This window comes from Podarcis melisellensis (genome assembly GCF_964234715.1).
Source record: "Podarcis melisellensis genome assembly, chromosome: 1".
In the NCBI taxonomy this organism is placed as follows: Eukaryota; Metazoa; Chordata; class Lepidosauria; order Squamata; family Lacertidae; genus Podarcis; species Podarcis melisellensis.
The window spans coordinates 41,335,596-41,363,092 of record NC_138528.1 but is presented as its reverse complement, the minus strand read 5'-3'; the positions used below and the strand labels follow the sequence as shown (position 1 = coordinate 41,363,092).

At 43.8% G+C, this 27,497-nt stretch overlaps 1 protein-coding gene across 2 annotated transcripts in view; it reads left to right on the top strand.

The window, feature by feature from the left end:
- Positions 1-27,136, top strand: part of BMF (Bcl2 modifying factor) — a 47,288-nt gene extending 20,152 nt beyond the window's left edge. Inside the window, exons 4-5 of one of the 2 annotated variants that reach the window (XM_081887456.1) lie at positions 23,812-23,970; positions 26,816-27,136. In XM_081887456.1, the coding sequence (XP_081743582.1) occupies positions 23,812-23,970; positions 26,816-26,941 (285 nt within the window). In that variant the 3' untranslated portion in view covers positions 26,942-27,136. Of the gene's footprint in view, positions 1-3,681; positions 5,030-23,811; positions 23,971-26,815 lie in introns of those variants that run through there. The other variant, XM_081887457.1, reaches the window with a different exon arrangement.
- The last annotated feature ends 361 nt before the right edge of the window (positions 27,137-27,497 follow it).

Here is a 27,497-nt window from a genome sequence, read left to right as displayed (position 1 = left end):
CCTTCTTTTTGATAGTAAGAAGAGAGGTGTCTACGCTTGTGCTTGTTGTTCTGTGACTACTTCTGCTTCTCCTCACTCTGCCCGCTGCCCGCCAACTTCCTTCTCCAACATGTTCCTGACCTCTGTTGCCTTGGGGAACTTGAGTGATTTCCTTGTTTTACCTAATGTGTAATCTGTCCTGTGGCAGCACAGTTTGCCTCCAGGCCCCTGGCAGGCAAAACAACTTTTCAAGTGACTCAGCTTCTGGCTTCTGTGTGCTGCATACTTTGTTTTGCATATCATACTCATCGGTTTGTGTTTTGGTTGTTGGAGTCCCTTGATTTTCTGCTCCAGTCTTCAGAGTTCCATTTTATGTTGCTGGAATGGCAACTTCAGAGTTAATGCTGACTCCGTCTAGTCCGATAAAAGCTTGGCTGAAGGTTTGGAAGTGGCCACACCTTGGTCTTTTTTAAAGTTTGGGCCAAAATGAATTTTTTTTTTTACATCCACGCCATTAATAAAAGTTTGCTCTCTTGTGTAAAGTGCTCAGCTGCTTGAAAAAATCTATTTCATTGCACCAGATGTCCCAATTAGCAACACTGTGATGGAAATAAGATCTCAGATATTTTGAAAAATTACTTGTAGATTACACTCTGTGAGTATTTCATCCAACATTGTTCCTTTCTTCCGAATTCTTTCTCCTTATCCTCAAAACTTGCACACCTGTAAATGTCTTAGGAAGTTTTTTGAATTCGACACTGGCTGGAATAACATATAACAGATTCCTTGGTATTTACAACAGCTGCTGTATCCCACCGTAGCCCACAAAGGAACATAATTTATATCATGCAGGACAAGGTTGAATGGCACTTTTTTGAGAGAGAGAGGTGGGGTGAGGTGTCTGCAGTGGTCATGGGAGAAGCTGGACCTGTGACACTTAAGCACTTTTAAGTTCTGGAAGCCGGTTCTTTTTATTTTATGCATGCTGTTCTATGCTGCCCATTTCCTCAGCAGTGAAAAGTTTCCGTAGGACAGGAGTGTGAACCTTCAGCCCCAGGGCCACATTTTCTGTGGGCAACCTTTCAGGGGCGCAATTTGGGAGTGGGGTGGGCAGAGGCAAAAATGCATCAGACTTTTAGCTATATGCAGGAGGGCTCATTCCAGTCAACAAAACTCTGAGGTTTCTACAAATGCATTTCTCCATCTAGGCAAGCAACAGGCATGATCACAGCACCAGGAGCCATTTCTACCAAGGAGGGCATGGAGCAAGGCTGGAGAGGGGTGTGGTCTGGGGAGAATCTTGAGGGCCAGGAAGAGAGGCATGGAGGGCCACATTGGGTCCCTGGGCCTCAGTTTCCCAATTCTTTCTGTAACTGCAGCAATGCTCCCAAAATACACAAGGAGAACATAAATGGAGAAACAAGCAGCACTGCACTCCGGTTGTGCATCCAATATACTACCTCACAGCTCATCCCCAGACAGAGGGATATCCTACACCACAAGGTGTTTCTTGCCTTCTTTTAAACTCTCTGCCTTTCCCCAGAACTGCTGTTCTGCACACATAATCCCACTCTTCTTAACTGGGCAAAAAGGATGTCACTTCCTGGTTCTTGTAGAGCAGGGGTCAGCCAGGTTTATCTTGCCTGGGCAGGATCGGTTCCACAGAGATCCCTCCGTGGGCCGGATTGTGCATGCCCCCTCGATTTTTTGGCGTCTGCTCGTGCGCAGATGCAATTTTCGGCATCACGGAGGCAAATCCCCATGCCGCACTGCACCAGTTTAGCGCAGCGCGCGAGCTGGAGCGTTGGTTCAGGGGCGGCTCGTGGGCCTGACAGACAACCTCTGCAGGCCACTTCCATTACATGGGCCTTAGGTTGCTGACCCCTGTTGTAGAGTGTGTGTGTGTGTGTGTGTGTGTGTGTGTATTCCCCAAAAAGGTAATCATTGGGAGTTCAGAGTTATATCCATCATTAGAGCAGACCTGACTCCTGAATTTACCCAAGCAGTCAATTGGGGGAGTTGGTGATGCTGCAAGGGAACCAACTGGTATGTTTTCAGAACCCTTTCAATGTCACAGAAGATACTGGAGTGCTGCTCTCAGCCTGCACAGCTGAGATGTGAGCTTTTTCAGTCATGTGGCACAGCTGCTTGGGCTTTCTTAATGTCTTGGGTCAACCTTGGTCAGCTTAAACCAGGCTTCCATTCTCTGCCGCTTTGGAAGGAAATAAAAAGCCATTGTTAACAAATGAGGCATTATGAATGAGAATAAGCAGACTTCATGCTGATAACTGAAGGGAACCAGAAAGAGAAACAGTCCGGGAGTTGCCAGGGGTCCTTTGTTTTAAGGGGGCTTCCCCTTTAATCTACATCACAGCGTTATGGGATATAAGGGAGGCAGCACACGTCATAAACGTGCAGCTGTGTAGAACAATGACAATGGCTTGAATCCAGAGTCAGTCTTCCACAAATGGAAGAGCTCCTTCCACCCGCAGAAGGAGGTACAATTCAGCAATTGCCCCTGCTGTTTCCTGCACTTCTTCCCATTCTGTTCTGGATGGCCTTCTGACACTCTGGAGCAGATTTTGGGGGGCTGCAAAGGAAGGGGAAACTCCGATAAATCTCCTCCCCCTTCCTTCAGCAGCAGCATGCTGCGAGCACAACTCTACTCACTGGATCGCTCCATCCAGCCCTGTGCCTGCACACGTCTCTGATTTTTGAAACTGGGATCTGGCATCCAATGGTGCCTAATTTTCAAAGCCTGATTACGGCATTTGACAGGAGATGAGTGGCCGGGTGCTCTTGTCCAAAGGTAGCAGCATAAGGTTTCAGGTTCTCCCTCCCCACCACCACCCCAAACCAATTTTCTACTTTTGCTGCTTGATAATGGGACCTGAAATAACCCCTAGGTTTCCCCCCCCTGTTTTTGTTTTCAAGTGTGTTCTTGCTTAAGGTTTAATTGGCTCCAGTCAGTAGGAAAGGGCTCCAAGACTGATTATTTATGGCTTACTGTCAAAAGGAGCTATAAAAAGGGGCAGTATTATCTTGGAGATGCTGGGAAGCAAAGCATGGGGGGGGGGAGAGCGCGCATAGGAGTGTGTTTTCTTGTACTGGATAAAATCAGTTTTGCTGTCTCAGCAGTGTGGTTTAAATTGAAGATTAACCCTTTGACCTTCACGGTGTCAAATCACTTACAGATGGATCACCAGCTACACTTCTCCCTCTCTCCCTACCCTCTCCCCCCCCTTCTCTTTCTCCTATGTTTTGGGGGTGGGGAGGGGGGCACCCTGCTTTTTTTAAAAAAAAGGAGGGGAAAGAAGTTGTTTGTTCTTGCAGCTGGGGCTTTGAGTGGCTCAGAAGCCAATCTGATTAAAAACAGCACTTGGCTAAACTCTGCAGAATCCTGCAGAAAGGAGAAGAAGAAGAAAAAAAAACCTTAATCCTTTTGTGCACAATACATAAAGGGTCTGCTCTTTTCTTTTTTACAATGTTGGAGCTACAGTGATTCCTGGAGGATCTACACCTCTCCCTCTCTCTCTCTCTCTCTCTCTCTCTCTCTCTCTCTCTCTCTCTCTCTCTTTCTTCTTCTCCCTCTTTCACATTTTGGGCCTGCCCTTGAAAGCATAACTGGAGTTTTCACTGGAAACTTGGGCAATGAGTTTAATATGAGTAATTGTTGTTTAGACCCTTTCCCCCTTTTTACAGCACCAGCAGAACCGAAACCAGGTCTGGTGGCAGATCCTCCTTTTCCTCCATAACGTGGCGTTGAACATGGAGGCCAACAGACACCACGCGGGTCGGAGGTGAGAGCTACCCTGCTTCTTCCGGGTCCCATCCAGTCTTCTGGGAGCACTGAACAAATCCAGGGCAGACATGTGTATGCCACTAGACAGATGTGAGGCTCCTGTGAAACGGAGGACACTTGTACAAAGGACTTGCTTTCTCTCTCCGCGGCTTCCTGTCCTCTGAGGTGGGAAGCTTTGGTCCAACACTGTTGAAGAACAATCCTCCAATCAAATGTGTGTGGCTTTCACTCAAGAAGCAAGCGAGCAAGGAAGGGGCTGGTATAGGAAAGCTTTGGTTTTAGCCAGTGATGGGCGCATGCAGCATTTTGCCGGTTAGAATTTAGGGACGACGAGTCACAACGAATTGGGGTATTTTACGAATGAGGCACACTTGTTTCGGGAAACCTTTTTTTTAAAAAAAAATCTGTTCAGGAATAACTATGAAATGGCATACATGTACAGCTGGGGAATATTGAATCCTTACATTTTATTGCTGGAAGACACTGGTTTAAAAAAAGGAGCAAAGCTTGACTGGAAATATACCTTCTTTAGAATTCACAAAGCCATGAAGCTGGGTCCCCCTCCCATCTTTTATTTGGGGGGGGGGAATCGAAAAATAAGCAACACCTTCTCATTTAAAGTACTAACTGCACTACTTTGAGAACACAAAAGTGTATTGTGATTAACCCAGCAGATAAAATTGTGCTGTATTGTATATTTATGAAAATTTTAAGCATCATTGCCTTAATCTTATTCAAATATATCCAGCGTTAGAGGTGGAGCTGCAAGCTACTGCTTCTAAGATACCTATCTTTATTTTTGTGAGTTGGGAAAAATAGGAGTAAAAATGATGGGAGAAGTTCACCGTCACAATCTTCCAGTCGTTCCATCAGCACAAGCAATTTCAGCTTGCCCAATGGAATGATATTCCTTCTCGTCGCTGCGCAAACCTTTCTGGAGTTCTCCTGGCATTCCCCCCCAGAGCCAGTTTGAGAGGGTCCTGGGGGTACAGTGGGACTTCCCCCTCCCTCCACTAGCTCCCACTAGCGCACCTACTTAGTTGAATCGTACCCATTTTAACAAATATATTATTCACGGACTACAGAAACATCACAGTGAACTGGGGGGGGGGGGGATATTACCAGGACTTAGATAGAGAGACCTTGATATACAACTATGAAACTAGTTTGGTACTCCAGGGCAAGTTTGGGACTTGTGACATTTTCAATCTTATGCAAGTAAAAAGTCAGAGGGTCTCTTTTCCACAATACTGCAGAAACAATATATCAGATATTTGGCAGAACTCCTGCACCAAATCGCCGAAGATGTTCTGCATTCTGCAACATTTAGAGGTCTCTTTGCTAACATCTAAGAGTGCTCCTCATTTGGTGATCCAGCCCAGATTAATAGAAATTATATCCTTGCTAACTCTACTTACTTCTAATATATCGGATCTAAGAAAATAAAAACTTAATTAATTGACTGTGTCAGTATGATTTTTAAAGGCTGCTTTTAAAAGCAGTTCACTTGTTGCAAAAGAAAATTTATTTCACAAGGGGTTTTGATTCGCTATCATCCCAAAATTCTAATTTTTCAACTTTTCCTTTTGGGGAGAAAGCAGGGCATGGGGAGAGAGAGTTTCCTCCCCCCCCCCGCCTGTCGTGGGCCTTAATTCTATTTCATATTCCCCTCTGCCTTTGCTGCCTCATGCTCTCGTGAGGCTGACCTTGCAACATTTGCACGAATCAGTGCAACTATTTCTTGTTAGATTATTTCTCAACGTTTTCCAGGATGACGTGGTAGCTTACTGCTCAAAGGACTGTTTTCAGCCTGTTGGAAAGTGGTCTCCCTGGACCCATTCCAGGCCCTGGAGAATTTCTAATAGTTCATCATGATGTGAAAATGGATCATTTAGGAGGTGTGGTTGTGACGATGAGACTTTGTTGGCAGACTCCTTTGGGAGGTCAAGTTTGGGCTTTTGGCCATATAAATATATGCATACTCAGGGAGTTTTATGCTTCTCAGAGTAACTCCCTGGCAAAATCAGTTGCTGAATGAGATTGCGCAACCTATAATGGCCTATGGAGTTAGTGATGGTGTCGGTGGATTATATCTTCTTTTTAAAGGACTCGTCTAGTTTCATTTTTGGCAACCCCTTTCACAGCTTTTCCTGATCAATAAAAGTAATTCCTTTCCCATGTGTTACAGAGCTAATGCCTAAGTCCATTTGATATATCCCCATTTGCCAGCAATATTGGAGGTTGCCATGAGTGAACATTGGCTAGCAAAAAATAAATGTCATGAGAGTTCTTATTGGCTTTGAATCTGAATAATACACAGTATTTGAGCAATATGGAACAACGGATTATGTAGAACAAAGGATGGGCATCTTTAGTGAATATTGATACAGAATTATTATCGTTGAGTAATAAATAATATTTGATTGCATCCAACAAATTGTCCTGATAGTGCGAGGGCTTCCACTTGCTCAACAGCTCCTCTTCTCCTCATGCTCTCTCTCCCAAATTTGTTCTGGGGTTCCTCTAACTACCTGGAACCCCCAACTATAGGAGGTGGAGAGGGAGAGGAACTCCTATTCAAAGAATGACTTCACTGGATAGAACCCTTCATGTGTTAGTTACTATTATTATTGTCAGTATTGGCTGTTGCTTAATACTGAACAATTGTAATAATCAATACATACATATTTAAAAGTGTGACCGAGAAACAAGACTTGCAGCTTGGGCTGCATTGTAGGGTGAAAGCAGACAGTGGCTCCATCCTATCTTGAATATCTAAGGACGCGAAAGTCATTCCTGAGTGACGATCTGGGGAGCCTACAAGGAATTTCAGCTTCTCATTTCCTGGAGAACAGTAAAAGCTGCTACTTAAGATATGGTAATAGAAAATGAGGAGTTCCCCATTTGCTGCCTCCACTGTCCTTAGGCTCTTTTAAAATATTAAACTCAACTGCACAGGCTAGAAAGACTTGGCTTATTATGGGTATTCCCTATGAGTTCTGCAGCTCCATCATGTTTCGTTTGTATACTTTAGCTGGTCTGTTTTTTCTGGTCTCTGTTTCTGGATAGTGTACATATTTTAACCGCCTTGTGATGCCGTATTAACATTTTGTTATTGTGACATGCTAGGGTTGCCCTCTCCGGGAGTCAGCTGTCTTCTCCAAGTGTCTAGAAGTGTAATCTTTGGGAGGAGTGAGTGCTCAAGTGTGTAAATGTATAACCATTCATTGCACACACTGCCCCTGTATTTGTACAGCACTGGAGAAGGTTTTTCCCAGTGGTCTTCAGTGCAAGGAGTACTTGTCCCTATTGCCATCTGTGAAATGCAGGAGGGCATACGTTTGTACTCTGTTGTGCATTTGAGGACCTCTCTGTTTTCTCTCAAGTCAGTATTTCAGGCTGCAAGGCTGCATTTCCAACCTCCATTGCCCTGGGCTGGGAGGAAGAAGCAGACTGGGCATGTAGCCTCCACTTGCAGAGTGTTGCCAGCTTCACTCTCTAGCACAGAGCTTCTCTTCTGCAGGTGATATGCCTGCTTGTGGCAGCCCCCAGGAAACCCCCAAACAGGAGACGGAACAGGGCTAAGATGGCCTAGGATCCACTGGTTCCCAAGCCAGCCCTGCCCCACTGCCATAACATGTGACAGAACAGAACTGGTGCAGTTGTTTGCAATGAATGTGGTGGTAGCACTGGGGTGTTAGACATTTGCAAATGTCAGAGTTTTGGAGTGGTTGCTATCACATTGGACTGTTTGGAAGATAGTGAAATTTGTACCTTTTAAAGTATCTTTATGCATGTTTCCATAAGGCCATTGATTTATTTCATACATGTGCACACTTTTTCAAGCACAAGTTTTAAGGTGAATCTGACATTATTATTACTATTTTAAGTTGCATTCTGCACACCCTTCATCAGCATATTTGTCCTTGACTAAAAGTGCTTCCAGGCAGGGGTTTATTGTGGATTTGATTCTGTCATGCATCCAACTTTGTTTGTAGGCAGCATCCACACAATGTCATTGGCAATGAAACACCAGCTCATATTCCCTCACTGCCCCCTGCCCCCAGCTGCCAAAATATAATCCGGATTTACCCTTTCGGGGGGGGGGGGGCGCAAATCCAGTAAGGAGAAAGAACCCTATTGTTGACTACCCATTTGTGGTATCTCCAGGGCCTACTTGCAAATTAAGTCCCCATCTGGAAGCATCCTCAGAAAAGAGGATTTAAATAATAATAATTCTGGGCATCTTTTCCTTTTCTATCTCTTTCTCATTTTCTGTTCTTTCTTTGTCAGTCCTTTTTAAACTTTCCTTGGATGTTTTAAAGCCAGTAATAGTGCTTTTGCTGCAATTCTTGGAAACTGAGACAGAAATCATAACAAACTGCACTGCCTAAGGTAGTTTCCAGCTGCCAAGAATTAGGGCAAGGTGGGGAGAGAGGAGGGAAAATGGTCTTCAGATAAAAAGAGCAGCCCTTGGGAAGACCGGCTTTTCACAAAGTGCTGATGGTCTCGGTGCTAGCAGTGCTCTGCTGCACAACTTCTGTGGCTACAGATGCACCGCTACTGTTTTTATGTTGGTTTCTGAGGTTTCTCTATGTTCCATGGCCTTTTTATTTTTCCCATTGTACCAGGCCTGCCTGTCTTCCCCTGCCAACCTAAGCAGCCTGTTGGCAGCAAGTTCTTGTCTGTGTTCCTGAAGGATGGAACTCTCTCGTTTTGCATGCTGGCCCTGAAGCAAGGCTTTCCTGCTCTTCCAGCCTCTCCGCCGCTCGCGAGCTTTGTCCATATCAGCTGCTAGAATAAGGGAGCAGGAAGGGTAATCCAGTGCCTGCATAGGAGGCCATGCCTGTAGCTTTGCTTTTTCCTCAGATTGGCTACTGGTCTTGTTTTGCTCCATGTGGAGTATGAATAAGGGCTGTTTTGGCATGGCGATAAAGCCTGAGTTAGATAAAGCACCAAGATGCTGTTCAAAAGGAACTGCGAGCCGGTATTGATTCACATTAATAAGTACTTTGCACAAATAAGCACATACATAGCCCCCGATTCACAGCAATAGCTGGCTTCAAGCCCACTTTGACAATGCTGCCCTGTGGAAGTGGGCCGGGAATGGCATTAATCGCACATTCTGAACCTGGCACAACAGGTCGAATGTGCTTCATGGAATTTGACATACACAATGGTTGGGAGAACCTTGAGCATAAAGTTGGAAGTATCAATGCCACTGAACAAAGACTTATGGCGGGGCTTAATAGAAATTGCCCACTAGCCATAAGCAGAGTAAGTGTATACTCAATGGAGAAAATGCTATAAGCACCACAAATGAGACCAGTATATATATTTGCTACTCCACATTGTAGTCACAGATTGCCAAATGGCATTCTGGAACATGGGAAGGTGTCTTCTGCTGGCACAGCCCATTGGCCCTTTCAGCTTAGCTTTGTCTACACTGATTGGTTCTCTGGGGTTTCCCAGCCCTACCTAGAAATACGAGGGATTGCTCCTGTGACTACGTCCCTCCCTATGCCCTTAAAAAAACCCAAACCAAATGCACCTGTAGAGACTTTGCCCATCTGAACGTGCCTGTGTGTGCTGCCAGGTACTCTTCCACCACGCACCTGTATCGCACACCCACCGTCCAGGGAGCAGGGATTGGGGTGGAAGGAAGAAATCACTGCAGGGCCAGCCCATTCAGGGAAATGGGGCAGCCAGCTTGACCAGCAGGTGCTGGTGAGCAAGGAACAGCCGTGCAGGCCTGGAGTTAAAAAATGCCTTGGGATTGGGCTGCTGCCTTATCACCGGGTGCATCAGGTGATTTAAAGGCATTGGGTGGGTTTCTGGGTAGTAACCTGGTGATCCAAACACACCGCTTTTTCTGGCATGGATTTTAATACCCTTTGCAGAGCAAGCATGTTAATGATGACATGTGGGGATAGCCATTCTGGGTGTTGTTTTATTATCTCCTAACCTGCCCAGTTTTGTGTTCTGAAAGCAGTAATAGTTGCTCATTCTCCTATTATGTCATATTTTTAAATGATTGAGTTCCGCATATTAGCAGTGGGCAGAGCTTACCTGACCTCCCGTTAAGAATGTCGCTGCAGTTTACCAGAACGGAGCAGGGGGCGATATGCAGCAACAAGGTCAGCACTGTGCAAACGCCAATCCGACACTCACGGCAGTGTACTGGCAATGTGCCCACTGCACCACTGGGAATGGGAGGTCAGCTATGTTCCTCCACCCTGCTGACAGTGGCTGCTTCCACTGCGGATGAAAACTCAGTAGTGGAGCTAGAAATACGCAAAGCAGGCCTGAGGATTGTTCTGGTGGAAGATACCAATCGCTGGCAGATTCCGCCAGCAATTTATTCGAATAGGATGGAGGGCTTTCCTTTATTGGCAAGCTTGTTGCATCTGAATTGCTTTGTATTAGCTGCAGATGAAAGTGTGTTCTCAAAGTAGCAGCTAAAATCCAAAGTGAGCTGAAGGCACAGTCCCGTTGCACACCTGACTGAGTAAATCCTACTGAGCTTTGTAGGACTTACTTAGTAAGTCGGCAGGGGGTTGTGCCCCATGTCACGTCAGTATCTCTGTGGCTCCTTCAGAGCACTTCAGCAAATCCTCAGCAAATCCTTACCTTTGAAAACCTAGATATGTTCTCAAGGTGCGACGTTTGCGAGCCACTCTCCTTTTGAGACATCCTTCTCAGTTGAGGGCTCACGTGCCTTAGCTACAGCTCATCTATTTCATAGCTTGGGGGAGGGGGAGAGGTTGATAGGGATGCTTCTTGGCTTGTTGGTGTGCAACTAAAAGCTGCTTGACTTGCAGGATTTAGCTGCCGACATCCCATGTTATAAAAAGGTATATTTGCTGGTTTCTGCACATCTAGCTGCTCTGAAATGTTAAAGTCTGAATGCTCTCCACCCCACCAGTTGGCATCCCTGGTTGTCATTCCAGTGATTATCATCCAAAACTGCTTAATACGGCCATTAAAAATAATAAAAGGTTGCTTTTGATTGTTTAGCCAGCAGGGGGGAAATGTATCAAAAAGAATTTCTTAGTGAGCTGTCCAAGAACTCTTTCAGCATGTAAAGCACAGACTGGCAACTTGTGGCCCTCTGGATATTGCTAGACTGCAGTGTCCATCAGACAACATGTCCAGTGAGCCTGGATTGTAGGAGCTGTAATCCTGCAACATCTAGTAGGTCACAGTTTCCCCACCCCTGACCGAAAGAGTGCTTGGGATCATTCAGTTTCATTTGTACATGGGCTCAGAACTGGTACAAAGTTCTAGTTCTTAGCTGTAAGTATCGGGAGAAAACAGGCCAAGGGTGTCTCCAGATGAGTGTTTATTGTGGATTTGGTGCTCCTCATGCGTGCAAGTTTTATGCAGCAGCCACACTATGTGGTCAGCATCTAAATGCCAGCCTGTCTCCCCTGCCCTCTCTCGGGAGAAAAATCCAATAAATGAAAACAAAACCCTGTTGCCAACAAGCCACTTGCAATATCTCAACAACCCATTTGCAAATTAAGCCCCTTTTGGGAAATATCCCAAATACGAAATGTTCTGGAATATAATTGTTTATGTGTATAAATAAAATGTAGTCTCTTCTATCCCTCTGCTTGAGATACGGTTGCTCCTGCTTCAAGTGCCTTGCTGCCCTGGATCTCTATCAGCAGCTTGACTTGCTGGGCTTAGAAGGGGGTTTGGTGTTCATTTCCATGTTGTAAAAAGCTGTACCCTGTTATTTCATTCCAACCAAGCCGCTGTTGAAAGGCGCAGCTACAGAGACTAGTTCAAATATTGGCAACCCTCCCCTCTGCCTGCACAGACACAAAGAAACACTTTTCCTTTGAAATTAATTTTGGAACTTGGCATCTTCCAAATTAAAATCTGAGCGAAGGTTGGTTGTGCTTAAATGAAGCTCTGCTGAAAGCAAGTGAACATCAGTAACTCAGGCCTAACTTTTCCCATTGATTTCGATGGGTCTTAAGTGCAGCTAACTGTCTCTGGTGGGGCCTGTGCCTCAGGAGGGGGCACTGGAGATTATGGAAGCCATTTCCTGTGTTTATGAGGAGGGCCTTTGTCTATTTGAAGCCTTTGAGTAAAGCAGGGTGGGGGGGTGGGGGAGGCAACTTAAGGGTGCTAAGGGGATTGAATTGTTTAGATGGTTTAAAATGGTGTTATGAAAATTATTGCGTGTACAATGCTTTTTCTATAAAAAAAAAACCCTAATGATTTCTTCTGTATGGTTTTTTCTTCTGAAGAGCTTCAAGGAGTCAGATATATAGGCATACACAACCCGGAAGGCAACTGTTACACAACATCCTTTAGATCACTTTTCAAAGTGCAAGGTGCTTTTTATTCTTACTCTTACGACCTTGTTCACCTTCACAAGAGCCACTTAAAGCCAAGCTGTCCAGAACGTCTTGGCGAAGAAGAAATAGGCAGGTCTAGTTTGTCATATAGGGATGAAGAACAAATAAAGAATGAAGGACTGTTCCCTGTAAAGTAGGATACATGGCCACCATGCCTCCCCTTTCCAACTCCTTGACACCATATTCATCACATTGATGTAATATCCATTAAAGAAGGCTACACTATTTCTCTCCCCTCTTCAGACAGATAGTCTGGTCAAGCGATGTGAAGACCAAATATAAGTCAAATGTTTTGAAAAGTTGGGTTCCTAACCGAAGCATCAGCCTTCTTTCGGGGTTTTAGAAAATCCTGTTACTATAATGGTGTAACCTCCAGGTGAAGTTTAAATTAAATTTAAATTTTAAATTTAAATTAATTTTAAATTTAAATTTGGTTATTGTGCCTTTTTTTTTTTCTTTTGTAATCCTCTCCCTTTCCAATTGCAGATTTTTTTAAAAAAGGGATTTAGATATGTTCCACAATTCTTTCAGGAGTAGTATAGAAAGAGAAGTGTGAGTTGCTCCCGCACTGGACTCTTGTACTTTTTATAGAAAGAAGTTAACTTGACAATAGCCAATTGCACTGGGAAAGCAGGTAACCTTTCTAAAATTAAAATTAGTTTTAGCATATAATTCACTCATTCTGTCTCCCCTCCGATCCTCCCAGCTTGCAAGATGGCTCTCCAGCCAGATCCTTGGCAAACCTGGTCCTGAAGCACACAAACCTCCTTTTCCATAGTCAGAGACCCAGCGAGAATGTAGCATTTTGTCTATCCTGGTTGTGTGCCTTCAGGACTCTTCTGGCTTGACCTGTGGCAACTTTAGAGGAGAATCTTCCCCACCCCCTTTTAGTTTTTGGTACCTTTGCAATATATTTAGCTCTGGCTTTTCTCTGTTTTGGTGCTTTTAAATATATTTGAAATTCGTCTTGGATTTCCCCCCCATAACTGGTACAATTTTTAATAAAATGCTTAAATCAAATCCTCTCGTTCTGTGTGTTAATAATAGCTGCTCTTGAGTTCTTCTAGTTTTCACCTCGGTAAAAGATGGGAGATGCAAGCAGCACCCTTCGTATGGACTGGAGGGGACATGGAGGGATGCATATGTGAGGAAGTGCCCCTTAGGTTACATAGTTCCCCCTGCAAGTCTTTGAAGGTCATCACTGGCACTTTCAATTGGGCATTCAGTACTACAGGCTTCTGAATGTTTTGGAAATGCAGCTCAATATAGAGCGTCCTGCAGTACTCGACTTGAGAGATTAGCCAAAATGAACTCTGAGGTCAGAATTTGTATATTTGTATTAAGACATGGGTGGGACCCCTTTTTGGGCTCCATGGGCCAGATCCTTATCTGTATTAGCCTCACGGACCAAATCTGTGACAGGTGGATGGCCTGTATGAGATCATTATGCCAGTCAAAATCCCTTGCATGGGGTTCCCAAGTACCTGACATCCAGCTCAATCCCCTTGCCCAGGAAAGGGAAGGTTAGCGACTGGCCTACAGTTGTTTACATCTTCTAAGTCCAGTTTAGGTTACCACCAGGACCAAGAAGATGCCAGTGTATTTGACGTGCAGAATCAAAGGAGCTCTTAGAGGTAAGCCTTGTCCAAATGAGGAGGGAGGTAAAGGAACATGAACTCTGGCCAAAATAAATAAATAAGGGATGCTAAAAGGGAATTTGAGGAGCACATTGTTAAAAACATAAAGACATTAAATACATTAGTAGCAGGAGACCATTTTGGGAGGCGTTGGACCCTTGGATAACAAGGGAGTGAAAGGTGTGCTGAAGGAGGACAAGGAGAAGAGAAGCTGACTGAATTCTTTGCATCTCTCTTTATAGTAATAGTAATAATTAATAAATAGGGTGGGTTCTTGTTCCTGAACATTTGCAAGAAGTTCAAGGCCTAATAGACGAAATAAATGTGAACAAATTGTTGGGACTGGATGGCATCCACTCAAGAATTGTCAAGGAACTCAAATGCGAAATTGTTAATATGCTAACAAAAATAAGTAACTTGTCCCTAAGATCTGGAAAAGATAGCCAACGTAACACCAATTAAGCGATCTGGGTTGGTAGGTTGGTGGTCTGGAAATTACAAGCCGGTTAGTGTACAGTCTTTTTGGGAAGACTGGTGGATAGTATTGTTAAACAAAATAACCAAACCTATAGAAGAACAAGGCTTCCTGAAGCAGCAGTAGCAGCAGCATGGCTTCTGCAAGGGTAAGTTCTGTCTCCCTAACTTACTAGAAGTAACACACATATACAGTAAGTAGAGGCAATCCAGTTGACATGGTGTTCTTGGACTTTTAAAACGTTTTTAACAAGGTATGCCTCCAAAGATTCCTAAGCAAGGAGTAAGAGGAGAGTCCTTTTGTGGATTAGGAACTGGTTAAGTGGCAAGAAGCAGAGAGAAGGAATGAATGGAGGAGTTTAGAAGGTGGAGTCCCCCCTCCCAAGGATTTCTTTGGGGGACCTGTGCTTGTTCATAGACTTATCTAGAGTTAGTGAGGTGGCCAAGTTTATTTCACATATATTTTCATGGGGTCTGAACTGCCAGTGAGTGGCCAGATCCAGGACAGCAGCAACTGTGAAAAAGGCAAATTCCATGCTAGGGATAATTAGGAAAGAAATTGAACATAAAACGGCAGATATTATAAGGCCATTATATAAATCTATGGTGTGACCGCATTTGGAATACACTGTATAGTTCTGGTGACCTCAACTCAGAAAAAGGTATTGTAAAGCTGGTGAAGTTTCAGAAAAGAGCAACCAAAATTATCAAGGGAATGCAGAATATTCCCATGAGGTAAAGTTATAGCATCTTGGGGGAGAGGGTTTACTTTAGAGAAAAGGTGAGTGAGAGGCAGCATGATGCAATTGTGTAAAGTTATGCATACGGCATGGAGAAAGAGGACAGAGAAGAGTGTTATCCTCTCCTGCACTATAACTTGTGGACTTCCAATGAAGCTGAATGTTGGAAGATTCGAGAGAGAGAACACTGTGCATAAACTTTGGAGTTTGCTCCCACAAGAGGCTGTGATGCCTTTAAAAGAGGATTGGACAAATTCATGGAGGACAAGACAATCAGAAGCCAGTTTGTGGGCTTCTCAGGAACCGCTGGTTGGCCACTGTGAGAACAGGATGATGGACCTGATCCAGCAGGGCTGTTCTTATGTTAGGTTTCTTCAGGAGCAGTCCAATCACTGTCCCTGTTAAAGAGGCTAGGACTACTCCCTCACGGAAGTGTCTATTACTTCCTGGACCTAATCAGCCCATAACTGTATCCAGTTATTTGTTCAACAACAAAAGTACTGCTTCTGGCTCTGATGGAAATGGCAAATACAAGTAGGTTTCAGCAGTATCCTGTACTTCAAATACACGAACAATCTCTCCTGGTTCAACTATATAACTAGAATAGATAAAAGTGTCATTACTTTTAAAGGAGTTGATAGGTTATTTCATTTGGCCTTTCAGAAACTACAGTGGTACCTCGGAAGTCAAACGGAATCCGTTCCAGAAGTCCATTCGACTTCCAAAACGTTTGGGAACCAAGGTGAGGCTTCCGATTGGCTGCAATTGGAAGCCATGTTGGACCTTCATGTTCCAAAGAATGTTCACAAACGGGAACACTCACTTCCAGGTTTGTGGTGTTTGGGAGCCAAAACGTTTGACTCGCAAGGTGTTCAGGATCCAAGGTGCAACTGTACTGCAGTCCTGATGCTGGAAGGAAGCACATGGTCCACTCGTCTCATGTGACTTTTGTAAGTGTTGTTATCAGTGCACCAGGGACAAATCCACATGAAATCCGGATCCCGTGCCACAATGGCAACATGAATCGGCCCCATAACAGCTTGATTTCTTATGCACAAATTGCAGCCAACACTCTAAAAGAGAGCAGGACACTATCCAGGTAAACGGAAGCACCATTTGAAGTGCCATCTGTTTCCATGAGAGGGTTAGGCATGTGCTTAAATTTCTCACATTCAAATCAGTGTGATTGAATGGGGCTTAATTTTAGCTGGCTTCTGACTCATTAAAAATAAATAAATTATGGAAGGAGGGGAAAGCTCTCCTTGGATTTTCTGAGAGGGATTGCTTCAGCTCAGAACCCCCTGCCTTGTCTCAGCTCTTAATGAAAGCTCTGACTGTAATCCTGCTTGCAGGAGGAGAAAGAGGTGGGATTGATTCAGACAGCAAGAAATTCAATCTGAGTTGTTTTCAAACTCTCCTGTAAATTAAAAAAAAATCTTAGCATGGGTTATAGTTGATGAAGCGTTTTTTTTGTTTTAAAAGAGCTGAGTGTGCAGGTGTTGGTATAGAAAAATACAATGAAAATTGATGACAAGTCTTTCCCCTGGAGACAGAACAGGACTCTGGCACATTGAGCAAGCATTGTAATAATAAACAATTCTGCCATGAAAGGGCCAAGCCCATCTTTACTCAATTGTAAGAATAAAGATGCTATCACAGGTTGTGCTCATACTGAAAAGTGGTTTGAAAAGAGAAGTATTACTCCATAGAACCTGAGATGATCAGATAAGCAAAACCTGGGCTCTCCTAATGCTCTCCAGTGCTATCGCTGGGCAAAATGTCAATGATGCAGTCTTTTATTTTGAAAGGATCTCTTTAAATCAACAGAGGATAAATTCAAGCAGAGGTTGCTCCAGTCCCCTCTCCACATACTAACGAAATATAAACCTGAACGCATGTCAAAATTCAGTCAAGTCAAACTGTCGGTTGCTGTTCTCCCTTCTGCTATAATTTAGGTTGGGAAAATGGCCACTTGCCTCCTGGGATGGCAGAACTGTTGCTGCTTTATAGGGCTGCTTCAATCTTGTCCTTTTATTTTATCTAGGACATGAAGCTAGTAGGATTTTGTGTTATGTAAAAATAGTACTCACCACCCTGTGTAAAAAGAAAAAAAAAATGTTTACCCTAAGTTTTAGTAATACAGTGGTACCTTGGTTCTTGATCAGCTTAGCTGTTGAACAAATGGGCTCCTGGACGCCACAAACCCAGGATTAAGTGTTCCAGTTTGCGAATGCTTTTCGGAAGCCGACATCTTACGTGGCTTCCACTTGAGTGCAGGAAGCTCCTGGGGCCAATCGGAAGCCACACCTTGGTTTTTGGACAGTTTCAGGAGTTGAGCAGACTCCCGGAATGGATTAAGTTCACGAAGCAAGGTACCACTGTATATGTGATGCACACCAGTTTCCAGAGTAGTCTGTATCTGACATAAATTCAAGCCACACTAAGAACCCACTAGATGCCTAGGGAGGAATGCAACAGCATGCTCTTCCAGCAGATGTGACACAACTGTCTCCTCTCTCCTCCCCCCATGCACTCTTCTGGGGATTCCCTGCCCCCCTGATCTAAGTGGTGAGCCCGTAGGAAGAGGGAGGAAGTCCCATTGCTCCTGCTAGTTGAATCCGTCTGTGGGTGTTTGTTACAAAAGAGTAACTTGATGCAGTTCAATACATGTACTACAAGTATGTATAGGAAAGGTGAGGAAACTGTGATCCTTCAAATGCTGTTGGACTCCCAGCTCCCATCATCCCTGACCACTGGCTGTGCTGGCTGGGACGGGTGAGCATTGGGAGCCCAACATAGGATTGTTCTTGAAGTACCAAATGATGGAGGGAATGAATCACACTGAAGGCAATCCTTCTGAAGGCCTACTGTTACTGTTTGGGCACCCACAAGGCTCAAATGATTTGCAGGTGGTCACTGTAGCCATGGCTATTCAGAAACCAATATGTCCTTTGAAAGCTGCCAGGCATTCTTCCCTGAATTTTTTCTCCACTTGGAATGAAAGCAGCGAGGGAAACATGCAACATGATTTTTCAGCTTTCCCTCCAGTGACCTCTCTCCTTGACAAATTATTGCTACAAAATGGGCGGGAGAATGGGCCTTCTGTGTTTTAATTTAAATATCTTCTTCATTAAAATATAGCCAAGGCTAATGTAGGTTTCCCTTGTGAAGGGACTGTAAAATTCTGATTTTATCTTCAATTTTTCAGTCTTATCGCCCCCTTGTCTACCAACAGAGATCTGTCTGTATTTTCTGCCTCGCCCAATTTTGCCTCGGGATTCTTGAGGTATACAAAAGCTTCTGTGTCTGCTGCCCCTCGCTGTCACATGCTTTCACTCTAACCTTAAGAGAATCCAAAAGAATCCCATCTTTCTGTTGCTGGAGAGACCTCATTTGCAGCTGACACTCAAACCCTGTGTGTTTATGTGTGTGTGTGTGTGTGTGTGTGTGTGTGTGTGTGAGAGAGAGAGAGAGAGAGAGAGAGAGAGAGAGAGAGAGAGAACACAACAAACCCACATTGAGCAGATATAATTGGCTTTCAGTAAATAGGTCAAGTAGAAACTGAAGACCGCACCCACCAAGAAACACAAAAAAGAGGGGGGTTTCCTTTCCTCTCTTTTCTTGAGTGTTTCAGTACACAGGCAACCAATTTTATTTCTGCACAGCTTAATGGCTTTTAAAGGTTGGGGTGGGGGGAATTGTGTGAGAAACAAGAAGGAACCATTGACTCAAGAGTCACACACTCCAATTGTATCTATTTTTATTTCTTTTGCGTCTGCCCCTGTTAAATTGCTCTTCCTATTTTTGGATTTTACGATTTTCTGATAGTGAAAGGGCCCTCCAGGCTGGTGGGGGTGTCTGCAGGTGTATTCTGCAACATGTCATTGAGGTAATAATAGTGTGCTAGTTAAATCTCCACCTTTATCCCTAGCCACACTGCCGCCACCACCCAAACACATAAGCAGCGAATTCTCACCGGACAGAATTCATACCTATGTTATTTGTAATAATATGACATTTAGTGATATGAATTATGACAGCATGAAATAAATAATTTCTTGGCAGCAAATGATCTCACAAATAAACAGGAGCAGAGATCTGGAATGAAACCAAACAATGCTTCATCTTGTGCCCCCAAACAAGCATGCAGGATCAAATCTGTCCATACGTTCCTACAGAAATATAGTGGAACCTTGGTTTTCGAGCATCTCAGAAGCTGAACGTTTCAGTTTTCAAAAGCCGAAAACCCGGAAGTAATTGTTTCCGTTTTCAAACATGCCTTGGAAGTTGAATGGTTTCCAAGGTGCATTTCTTTTTCTTGGTTTCCAAAATTACGTGCAAAGTCGCTTTTCAAGTTACATTTTCTACAGATCAGTTTCATTTGTTGAGACATTAATGTTACATTAGGAAGAAAAGGGGGAAAGAAGTGGAGGGGGGAATGGTGAGTGGGGTTGGGGTTGGGTGGCGATGTTTCTATTTTACTTAATGTATGTGTGGGGTTTTGTGTCAGCATCGCTTGTGCAAGTTCCCTTTGCTATTTGCTTGTGTTCCTTTGGTGGTGAGAGAGGTTGGGGTTGGCCTAGGGCAGGGGTCAGCAATTTTTTTCATCAGGGGGCCGGTCCACTGTCCCTCAGACCTTGTGGGTGGCCGGATTATATTTTTTTGGGGGGAAATGAATGAATTCCTATGCCCCACAAATAATCCAGAGATGCATTTTAAATAAAAGGACACATTCTACTCATGTAAAAACACACTGATTCCCAGACTTGCCCGGGCCAGATTTAGAATGGCCTGGGGTGTGGTTGTTTGTTTGTGATCGGCTGTGGTGAACTTTGTTTTCATGTGTGAGTGGAGTGGGTGGGTGTTTTGGATCAGGTTAGCCGCATTGATTGATGCTGTTGGTGGATTCATGTCGTTGTTTTGTTGGGCTGTGTATGTGATAAAGGGGAGCCATACCAGGGTGAAGGCATCTTCTTCTATTTGTCCCCGTGTCAGTTTCAGTTTATTGGTTAATTTTTCTAGTAAGGCCAAAGAGCATTTTCAATTTTTTCAATTGAATTCTCCAACTGCCCATTGCACCTCGGTTGTCGAATGTTTCGGAAGTCGAATGCTCTTCCAGAACGGATTATGTTCAACAACCGAGGCTCCACTGTGCACTTTAGGTCTCCTATGTTTTACTGTGCTTACTCAGGAGAAGCTGGCTTGAGATACACACAGGGTTTATTTCAGCTAGAACTCACCAGAACTCAGTTCTGGCATCTGTCAGGTGGGCAACACTGCCATTCTAAGAGAATGAGGGAGACATTCATGGTGAGTTCCAACACCTCTTTTTCTAGAAAAATATCACTGGATACTAATTCCCTGAGTTCAGAGAATGAGGCCTTCTGAAACATGAATGGCTGGATGGAATTCTCTGATATGCTGGGGACTAGTGTTATCACTGAGGAAACTGGACTGCGAGGTGCAGGTCCATGTGAGCATGCATGCACAGAGTGGCAGCAACCAACAGCTCGGCTGTCAACCTTTCTCCCGGCACATCTAGCTGTGCCTTTTGCTGCAGTGTGCTCTGTGTGCATTAGCAGGCAATCATACTCACCTCTGGGTGATAAGCTTCCCCAGATTATTTTGGTACACTGCGCAGGCTTAAGGTTTTTCTTTGCCTGGTGAGCTGACAAAGGAAAAGTGTCTAAGAGAATTAGCCCCATGAGCATTATTGACATTAATATTACTATTATATTTTGCCAAGTGAGAGGATACATATAGTGAGTTTCAGGCGAAAGAATCCAAAATTGATAGCAGAACATGCAAAGTGGGGAAGAACTTGAACGGGAGGAGGCCATGTAACATGTATTAAGCAGGCTCTCGCCCAAACATCTGTACGTGAATCCCGTGTTTTGGTAGTGCCTGTGACGCTGCATGTGTAATACATGAAGCGTCCTTTGCTAATCATAACACAAGTTCTGAGATGTGGGCTTGATTTCAAGGGCCTTGTTTCCTGTGCTGGCAGCCGTTTAATTCCCTGGCACCGCGCAGCCCTTCTTCACCTTGCCAGGTACTGATTAAGCAGCTATATTGCAGGTTCAGCATTTTCTGTACGCTTACCAGAGATCATGGAGGGGCACATGCATTTATGTAGCTTGATTATTCATTTAAACTGTGTATTTTATGCATCAATTTCCCCTTCCTTTGCAGAAATCTAGTTTCTCTTCGCTGTTTCACAATCCCAGAGACAACGCTGGATGAACCACCTGCTTTGTCCTCTCAGAATTACTCTTGGAGGACTTTGATTAAACTCACAATGTTCAAGAAAATGTGTTGCTTATGACGTGTTGGGTCCCACAAGCTCTTTCCCTGTGCCCTTTTGACACAAAAATGTTAAAAGAGCCTACTGAATCAGACCAGTGGCCCAGTTTCTCCAATACTTTGTTCTCACCGTGGTCAATCAGATGCTTATAGGAAGTCTGTGAGCAGGACCTGGGTGCAACAGCACACTCTCCTCTCTTGCAGTTTCCAGCAACTGGTATTCAGAAGCACACTGTCTCAAACAGTGGAAGTTGGACATAGACATCTGGGCTAGTAGCCATTGACAGCCTTGTCCTCCCTAAATTTTTCTAATCCTCTTTCAAAGGCATCCAAGTTGGTGGCCATCGCTGCCTCTTGTAGTAGGGTTGCCATATTTCAAAAAGTGAAAATCCGGACACAAAAGTTGTTGATAAAGTTTGTGGTTTTTTGCAAAATCTTTTTTTTTTTTGAAGTTTTTGGGCATTTCAAAAAGAAATTTGCCAAAATCTACAATTCCGACATACGTCTGGATTTTCCCAGACATTACGGTGATTGCTGCCTGGTCACTGTTTGCGATAGCCGAATCCTGGCTGTGTCCAGGAAATTCCGGACGTATGGCAACCCTATCCTGTAGGAGCAAATTCCATAGTTTATTCCCTGTGTAGAGAAGTACCTTCTTTTCTCTCTCCAGAATCTTCCAACATTCAGCTTCATTGGATGTCCCCAAGTTTTAATGTTAAGAGAAAAATCAGTCTGCTGACATTCTGCTTGGTGCCCACTGACTTCGTGCTGAGCTTGCCTGGTACATTACAGTCCGTTTTGAAACCCCTCCCCTTTAAAAAGACAGGAGATCAGTGCTAAAGGAATATGCAATCTGTGAAGATTATTAGTCTCTTTTTCTTCTGAGAAATGTCAGATTTGCTGTGGTTTGACAAGGGGGGGGGGGGACACAGAAGTATCACAGGGAAAATACAAGACTGGAATGATTGGATGAGGGTGGTGTACTGATGCCCTGTAAAAAATTAATATGTAGACTATGTGTGGCAATTCCATTCTAAACCAGTGTGGTGTAGTGGTTAAGAGCGGTAGTCTCTAATCTGGGGAACCGGGTTCGCGTCTCCGCTCCTCCACCTGTAGCTGCTGGGTGACCTTGGGCTGGTCACACTTCTCTGAAGTCTCTCAGCCCCACTCACCTCACAGAGTGTTTGTTGTGGGGGAGGAAGGGAAAGGAGAATGTTAGCCGCTTTGAGACTCCTTAAAGGGAGTGAAAGGCGGGATATCAAATCCAAACTCTTCTTCTTCTTCTTCTAAACACCTAGGTTTGTATCCAATTAGGTTTAACACACAGTAAGCCATTGAAATTGATGGACCCAAGTTAGTAACTGTTAGTAACTCATGAACGGACATGACTAATTTGGGCTACAACCCCTAGTGTGGAAAAGTGCTCTATTCAGCTACATACCTTATACATCCAAATCCCAGGTGTTTCCAGATGGGGGTTTATTTTAAATGGATTGTTCAGATATTGCAGATAGGGTATTGGCAACATTTTGTTGTTGTTGTTATTTGGCAACACTTTTTTTAACTTAACCGTTTTTGCCCAGAAAGGGTAAATTCAGATTATATAAAGGGGGGGGGGATGATCTGGCATTTTGATAACGATGATGCACAGGCACTGCAAAAATCTTGTATACACAAGAACTAGTCTGACAAAAACGCCCATCTGGAATCACCCTCTGTCGTGTTGTGGGTTTTTTTGTTTTGTTTTTACAAAAAATTAAGAATGTTTACTATACAGAACTATTGATGGCAAGCAGTTCAGTCGCAAAATAACCTCATTATACTTTTTTACTCTTCAAAGATAACAGAAGACCCATTTCCAGTCCCTTACTACAGACACCGATAACTCCAAATTATAACGCTGATCCCAGAAGAGTTCTCCATCAGTTGTTGATACAGGAAGCCTTGGAAGACAGCAGTAGCAGAGACACTTATCCACCAGATACTTATGATCAAATGGCTAGTGAAATCAGAATTGCATTTTCTTGTGGAAAATAACTTTATTCCTTGTACTATGAAAAAACAATATGAGCCCACCCACCTAAAAAGTGCATTTCAGTTTGGAAAAATTAATAGTGGAGAAGCTTCCCTTGACTCAGAAGTTTACATTATTTCAGCACAGGGTATATATAATCCTGAATATGCATTTGGAGTGAGAACAAGAAAAAGAATGTTGCAGCTACAATAGAAGAGAGGTTTTGGTACAACCACAGCCAAATGGTACCACAGTAAATGTGAATATTCGTCAGGCATGGAGACCTTTGTGCTTATAACCCCTTTATTTCTGCTGGAGTCTTTTTGCCTAGTGTACAAGCCGATGCCCTTACACCTCACTTATCGGTTCATCAGGGTATGTATTTCACAGTTGTAAAGGATCAGCTTTTGGCACCAGTTCACATATAAACTTTGAGATGTACAGCCATAATTATTCCAGATCATATATGTTTATTTTGGATGCGTTTCAGATTTGCATGAAGGATCTGCATTTTCCACTGCTGTCTGTGAAGATTAAGGTCCGTTTTCCTCCCCATATCCTCAGCACTTGTTCAGCTGTTGGTAAGAAAGAAAGGGTGGTGAGGTTTGGAAGAGCTCTGGATCCTCAGAGAGAGGGTACATACACTCAGGTGAGGGTGGGATGCAACTTTATTAGAGAAAAAAATGACTCACGAATCAGAAGCCCATATGTTTAATAGGGAATTGACAGGAAGTGTGTTTAGGCTTGCAGCCTTACATCACCCAATACTGTATTGCCAAGCAGGCATGGAATGGTGGCGAGTAACATGCTGAAATTGCGGGCCCATAACAGGAAGAAGCAAACATTGCAAAATTTATTACTATTGCTTTATTTTAATGTACTCGCTGCACCGCAATCCATTTTCCTATGTTCTGCTTTCGCTGAACCTTCCGTGTGTTTTCCATTCCCTGGAAATCTGCCAAGACTCTGTCCGGAGAGTATGAGGAAACCTTACTGAGGCCAAGCTCCCATGAACTGCATAAGAAGCCTCTTCTTCTCCCCCTCAAAAACCTTGAGCCTCATGGAAACTGTCTATCTCTATTAAGAGCTAGGAGATTAAGAGGGCTCCTCTTCAGCGTTGTTACCAAGAAGCCTTTCACTCCTGTCAACAGCCTATGAAGACTCCCCTTCTCAATGGACTCTCATAAGTTCTCTTGGGATCAGCTTTTTCAAGTGCACTATGGAGCTGGGATAGAACTGCATGTGGGAGGAAAAGAACATCAGCTCTCTATTCAGGGTGATTTGGGGGTGGGGTTTGATTCTTTTTCAGAATGAGCACGATACAGCCAAATACTGCATGCATCTGTTCTGCTTGCTAAGCTTGCGGTCCTGCAGAATCTTGAATCTGATAGCAAGAATTAGGGCAATGGCAATAATGGAAGGGGGATTTGAGGCTTCAGAGAGTTGAGGGAAACAATACCAGCAAGACAGTGGACACTGGTGGTCTGGCAAAGGGACAGTCAGGAATCTTTATGAAGATTTTTAACCAGTCTCTGGCCCAAGCCACTGTTCCACCCTGTCTGAAATCTGCTACCATTATACCCATGCCAAAAAAAATCAAAGATAGGCAGTCTGAATGATTTTCGCCCTGTGGCGTTGACACCCATTATAATGAAATGTTTAAAAAAACTGGTGAGGAACCGCATCATGTCTTGTCTGCCAGTGGGACTTGACCCTTACCAATTTGCGTACAAGGCAAAGAGATCCACAGAGGATTCTGTGGCAATGGCTTTACATGCTGTTCTGCCTCATTTGGAGAAGCAAGGGAACTATGCAACTGTTATTTGTAGACTTTAGTTCTGCATTTAATAGTATTCTTCCCCATAGATTGGTGCCCAAACTATTAGACCTGGGACTTCCACTGTGTTTGTGCAGGTGGATATTAGATTTTCTATCAAACCGTTCCCAACGGGTCAGGATGGGTTCCCACGTCTCTGTGGATCTCATCATGAATACGGGGACGGCGCAGGGGTGCATGTTGAGCCTGCTTTTGTATACGCTCTATACAGCTGACTGTGCCCCCAAATACCCCAGTAATAAGCTCATTAAGTTTGCAGACGATACAACGGTGGTTGGTTTAATCACGGCTGGAGAGGGGGAGGCGGCCCATAGGAAGGAAGTTGAGCAGTTGGGGGAGTGGTGCAGGAAAAACAACTTACTCCTTAACTTAAAGAAAACAAAAGAGATTATTGTGGAGTTTAGGAAATGTAAATTGAATATTCAGCCACTTATTATTGAGGGGAAGTGCGTGGAACAGGTCCCAGTGTTTCATTTTCCGGGAATGGAGTTGAGAGATGACCTAACCTGGGGAGAAAACAGCAAAGACCTGACGAAGAGCGCACAGCAGAAGTCACATTTTCTGAGAATCCTTCAGAAAAACAATCTCTCAAAGGATCTGTTGATGGCATTTTACCATTGTACTGTGGAGAGTGTATTAACTTATAGTCTGTGTGTGTGGTTTGGGAGCTGCATGGTCAGGGGAAAAACAATGCTGTCCAGGGTTGTAAAGACTGTGGAGAGAATAATTGGGTGCACTCTTCCCACCTTGGATCAAATCTATGCTTCCAGGTGCCATAAGAAAGCTGCAGAGATAGCGCAAGATAGTGCACACCCCAGAAATGATCTCTTTCAGCTTCTGCCTTCTGGAAGAAGGTACAGGGTTGTAAAGACTAGGACTAGCTGCCTGAGAAACAGTTTCTACCCAAATGCAATTTTGGTTTTAAACACGGTGTAAGGAGTCTCTATGGGAGTATATTGTATTTAAAAATGGGGAACCATTTGCCCCGCAGAGGACCTTAAGGTCTATGAATAATCATAGCTTAGAGGTCCTGGCCCCTAAGGAAGTTAGATTATCCTCCACCAGGGCCAGGGTCTTCTCAGTGATGGCTCCGACCTGGTGGAATGATCTATCCCACGAGACCAGGGCCCTGCAGGATTTAACTTCCTTCCACAGGGCCTGTAAGACAGAACAATTCCGCCTGGCTTTCAATTTGAACCTGGCCTGATCTTTTGTTCCCCTTCCTTCCCTCCCCCTCCCCTTTTTGTGAAGATTGGCCGCTCTGGGATCCCACAGCTGGTTCTCCCCTGGTCTCCTCGCTGGCCCAAATAGGACTAATTTAGCCAGCTAGCCCTGGTGATCATCTAATGTTCATTGGATGGATTTTCCCCCTAAATTTATTTTTGATTTTATTGTTATTTACACTTTATACTGTATTTTATGCTGTATTTTTGTAGTATCAATTAAGTGTTTTAAATTTGTTGTTAGCCGCCCTGAGCCTGGTTTCCTGAACCGGGAAGGGTGGGGTATAAATAAAAATTTATTATTAGAAGAAGAAAACTAGTGTTTGTTGTAACTGCTACTCAATTGGACACATTTCTCAGGAAGTTGATCTCGCTGATATCTATGGGAACTAAGTGCAACTAACAGTCTGGATTCATCCCATTCTTAACAACAGGCAAACCCCACTAAGGGAAGTGAAGGAACTCTGTGGAGAAAGAGAATGTTGCAAACAACAGATGGAGGATTTTCGGAGCAGGAGGTGCACCCTAGGAAGCCCACAGAACACGTAATACCAAAATAAACAGCAAAAACCAACAAAGAGAAATGTAAGCCTCTGCACAGCGAGGGAAATTTTCAGAAGACGAGACCAATACGGATCAGGCTTTGAAGTGAATTGACATTTTCAAGCCCAAGCAGGTACATGTGCAGCTCGCAGAAACATGAGAATAAAACAATATTAAAAATGAAGATTACAGAGTGGAAATTTCAATCTGGAAATCTTCTCCCTCCCTCCCCCTCCCCCTTTGCCGGTTAGTGTAACTATAAGCAAGAAGCAAGTGCCCAGAGGAAATGAGAATTTAAGAAAACTTAGACAATCTGGCAGGGTCCTGAAATGCCGTGCTTTAAATTTGGGAACCACTGCTTGAATGAAAGGAAAAACAGAAAGCAGGACCAGATATTAGCTGGAGAAAGACAAGAGCATAAGACCTTCTTTCTGGTGAAATTTTAAGATATCCCATATTGTGTTAAAAAGATGCTGCATTAATATGGAAATGCTTGTCATATGGATATATATTTTTAAAAATCAGTTTTCTAATGGGCAATATTATCTAACTTTCTGTAGAATTTTTTTTACC